We start from the raw sequence: 4438 nt of genomic DNA on the forward strand, positions 1-4438 counted from the left end.
ATCACGTACGACACCACTACCCCAGTTAGGTACCAATCCCCTTAAAATTGATCGCTTTGTTGGTAAAAAATTTAAATTAATATAAACAATATTATAAATTTGTAAATATCATAGTTCATACCTTATACAATGTCTAGGGTCTATACCGTAATATTTTTAACGTTTGACTTCACTGGCACTATAATAGTCTATACATTGCATTTAGTAAGTAGATATTTCTTAAATTGATTTTGAATCTGACGATTTGATTAACAATTATTGTACTCTGCAGTTATGTTTTACCCTACCCGATACAGCATGCTAGTCTCGAACCTCAATCATAGATAGATTTGTAGTTTGTACTGTGTATACCTAAACTATAAAAGATTCAAACGCAGGCTCCCTGACCCCTGTACAATGGAGCAATAATAATAATAATAATATTATTATTATTATTATTTATGGCGGTAGTCGTATACCGTTGACACCAGAGGGGGACTGAAGCGCCATCTTACGGTATGAACCGCAGCGTCCCGATCGTCCGCGCTCGTGGTCCGTCGGCCGTCGTCGATGTCATTCGCCGCCGTCGCATTATTATTCGTTACAAAACCCAACACACTCGTGTCGTCTCGTATAAACAAACAACTTTAGCCGCAGCTTGTCTCACTGGTCTCTCGTACGTCGCAACTCTCTGTCCGCGTTCAGCACATTCACGTACGTCCCACGTTACCGTTTTGTTTTTTAAACGTCTACGAGTTTATCACTGGACCGCGTCCCGGTGTCAGTCAATTGACCATAAACAATTGCCGTCGAGGTGCGTCTAACGAAGCGCGCCACCAGACCGGAGACGACGATCACGATATCTTAATACAACCACCGTCGTCACAATTACTGCCGCGATGTCTGAAGTGGCTGCCGAGAACAACGTACCTTCAGTTCAGGTAAAGTACCGCGCGTATTCCCGCCCGAACGATATGCTTTTGCCGCCAAACGGCTCGCGCGCGCGCGCGCCAGCCATTATAACATGGCTTTTCCGTTATTCCGACGAGACGCGCGAAAATGCAAACCATCTACCGTCCCCTACGCGTTCACCCTTGAGGGTCGAGCGTTATGCCTCTGCCACCGTCCGATAAAAACCGTTTCCCTCACCCCTCCCACCCCCTATCGCTATCGACAGCCGTTTGTTATTTCGCCGCCATTAACGTTGGCGGGGTGCGAAAATCTTTCCCGTAGCTCGCGTGACTCTAGCTAGGCCGCCGGAAAGACAAACGTCTGACGGCGTGCCTAGCAATCGTTGTGTATAATTATTTTTTACTATCCCCGCAATGATCTGTCGGCGGCGCGATCTTATTTGCGCGCGAGCGCTTACGCACGCGCATGTGTGGCCGCCACCGCGAGATCCGTTCACCTCGACTCGGCCGCCGTCTTTTTCATTGGTAATAAAAAACGCGCGCGTCGGTTCCGACCGGCCGCCTATGGTGATGGGCCGCTGGCAAAATGAGCATAAAAAAATATCACGTTACCCGATTATTATTGTACGTGGTGTACCACTGTGCGTCGTCGGCGGCGCCGCTCATTCGCGCCCATTTAATACGGGTGTCCCGCCAAAAACGTGTTTATCTTTTAATCCTTAAATGTTCTTATTCCACATTTAGTCAATTTTTTCATTTTTTCTCCTTTATGTCCGTTTTGTAAGGCATGATATTACATAGTAAATACGCATTATGTGTTCTTGACTACTCTTCGGAATTATGTGCCTAATTATATTTTGTACTACCTTTTTCGATTACTTAATGTTGAAGAAAGTACTTCATGATAATATGTAATCTCAACATGAGATATTATTCTAGTACTTGATAATAAATACAATTCGAAGAAAATCATAATTCAATTAAACCACTGTGAATTGTTTATTTTTAATAAGTTTATTATTCAATCATAAAACATAATATGATAATTTGATAGATAAAATCCCAGATCGAAATGCTAGAGCTTCCCAGATATTGTTTAAATTTCCAGTTAATAATTTATTGTGCTTAACGGTTAAATAAATTTTTTAAGATTTGTTCAGTAAATTTAAATTGGTACCCATGTGTATTTAAAAAAAATTGGTACTTAAAATTTATTAACAATTAATAGTCATATTGTGATATAATATATTACTTATTAGTGATAATTTTATGTATTTACTCAATACTTACGAGTAGTTTTGTTACAATCGTGTAATATTCTACCTACTTTGAAGGTAATCAAGAAAGCATGATTTGATAATTAATACTATAATGTAATTATAAATATACATTATGTGAGTTAATTATTAATTTAACTTGAGTGTTATTTATTTATTTTTTTATTAATTTAGGAAGGTGAAAAGCGTGGACGTAAAAGAAATACAGGATCTCGTACAAATGCTATTAATGCTACTTATGCTGAAGCTGAGCTGATTACCAAGGTTTGAAAACATGTTTTATAGCTGACTTTGTTAACTTTAACATCTTATTAAATGTGTAATTTAAGAATATAATAATATTATCTTCATTATGTTTGTATATTTTTTGTTTAGGGATTGAACAATACTGATGATGTTGATGGAAGGAGAACGACCAGATCTTCTACACGAGGTTCAACTGCTGCATCAAAATTAAAAAATGAACCTCCAGCAAAAAAAGAGAAAAAAGTTCCGGCTGTTAAAGGTAATTATTGACAAAAAATATGGTTTCAACCAAATATGTATTTTTATTAACAGAACTGCATATTATAATTTTCAAAAAAAATTCTCTTTAGGCAAACGAGGAAGGCCAAAAGCAGTCACAAAAGAAGAGAGTGAAGAAGTGGTATCAGCTGAAGAAAATGGTATTGCTGATAATGATGTAGATTCTAAAGCTGATAAAGGAGGAAGTTCCACAGAAGAAGAAGTAGATTCAAAAACTGAAAATAAAATTGAAAATGGAAATTCATCAGCCGAAGAAGAGAAGAAAGAAGAAGAGGTATAGAACAATATTATATTTAGTTGAATCATAAATTTTCAATAAATTCTATTATGTATTTACAGGAAAAAGGAATCAACTGATGAATCTGATAAGCCTGCAGCAACAGAGGAAAAAAAAGAGTCCTCAAACCCATAAGATACGAATCAAAATGCTAAAATAATTTAGTGTTTACAAAGTTTAGTGTTAAGCAAGATATTTAATACTTAAATTTATTTTGATAGTTATTATCATGATTTTGGTACAAGTTTATTTTAATTTAGTAACTACACATTTTTTTTTTATAACTAGCCTATCCTGGTGATAGGCTTCGACTTAATTCTGGGCAATTGAATTTCATCCCATGTAATAAATATAGTTCTCTAACACTTCACATAAAGAAATAAAAACATTACATACTGATTATGTTACCATTATGTATATTGTCAATATTGGCAAACCTCCTATCACAGTTATTTTTTATTGGATTTAATCTGTCTGATTAATTTAAATAATTTGTAATTCACATTAATATTTCTATCTTTTTTTTATAAAAAAAAAAAAAAAAAAAAAAAAAAAAAAAACTATTTAAACATAATAGTTATTTTGTTTAATATAATGTTGACTCTAAACAGATGTGAATTTATAATGTATATTATTATTTATTTCAACGAATATTCAAATTTATATTTTTGTTTTTGTGAAGAGAAATGTAATTTTAGTTGTGCGGATGAAAAAAATTTTAAATAACTTGCATGCGTTCAATAAAAAAAAATTTATAAATTTTGTCATTTTAATATCCATTTATATATCTACTATATACTTAGAATGGTCTGTAGAGAAGCAATTAAATTGGTCGTGTGTTTAAGTTAATATTTTATTTTAAACATATGACAACTTTTATCCTTTTTCAATTCAGTTCAAATTGTTTTGTAGACACTAAATATGAGCATTATTTCTAATTAGGTGTTTATGAAGTATATATTTTATAGGTATTAATATGAACAATAAAATGCGTGATTTATTAAACAAAAATGTATGCCGTCTACTATCATAATTAGAATATTTAATTTTTTAAATGCTGTTTTAGTACATTTTAACTTCTATACATTTCTTTTATAGTGTTAAAAATTATATCTATATTAAACGTATCGTTTATATATACATATTTATATTTATTATAATATATATAATATACATATATAGGATGTAAATTACTATTGTGAATAAGATAATATTATTTTAATATAAATATACTATTAAGTACACTAATGTATTTTTACGGCACAATACAGCAATATAAAATTGAAAATATTGTATTAAAGTGGTCATTTTTTTATTTTACCTATATATATTATATTATATAAATTTCATTTTATTTTATCGAATTGTTTTTTTCTTTATGAACATAAGTGATTGCGTTCAATTAATATTTGTAAATTTTTTTGTGGTATGATTTTTTTTTTCTTTAGAATAGAGCCAAATACGTCTTC

General features: G+C 32.4%; 1 protein-coding gene across 1 annotated transcript; it reads left to right on the forward strand.

The window, feature by feature from the left end:
* The first annotated feature begins 576 nt into the window (after positions 1-576).
* On the forward strand, positions 577-3371 carry LOC112602584 (nucleolin 2-like). Its single transcript, XM_025350746.1, has 5 exons — positions 577-920; positions 2342-2431; positions 2543-2672; positions 2764-2966; positions 3033-3371. Exons 1-5 carry the CDS (start codon positions 879-881, stop codon positions 3102-3104), a joined length of 537 nt encoding a protein of 178 aa, XP_025206531.1. The 5' UTR covers positions 577-878; the 3' UTR covers positions 3105-3371.
* The last annotated feature ends 1067 nt before the right edge of the window (positions 3372-4438 follow it).

Source organism: Melanaphis sacchari, unplaced genomic scaffold, assembly GCF_002803265.2.
Source record: "Melanaphis sacchari strain LSU unplaced genomic scaffold, SCAv2.0 Contig8_pilon_pilon, whole genome shotgun sequence".
NCBI lineage: Eukaryota > Metazoa > Arthropoda > Insecta > Hemiptera > Aphididae > Melanaphis > Melanaphis sacchari.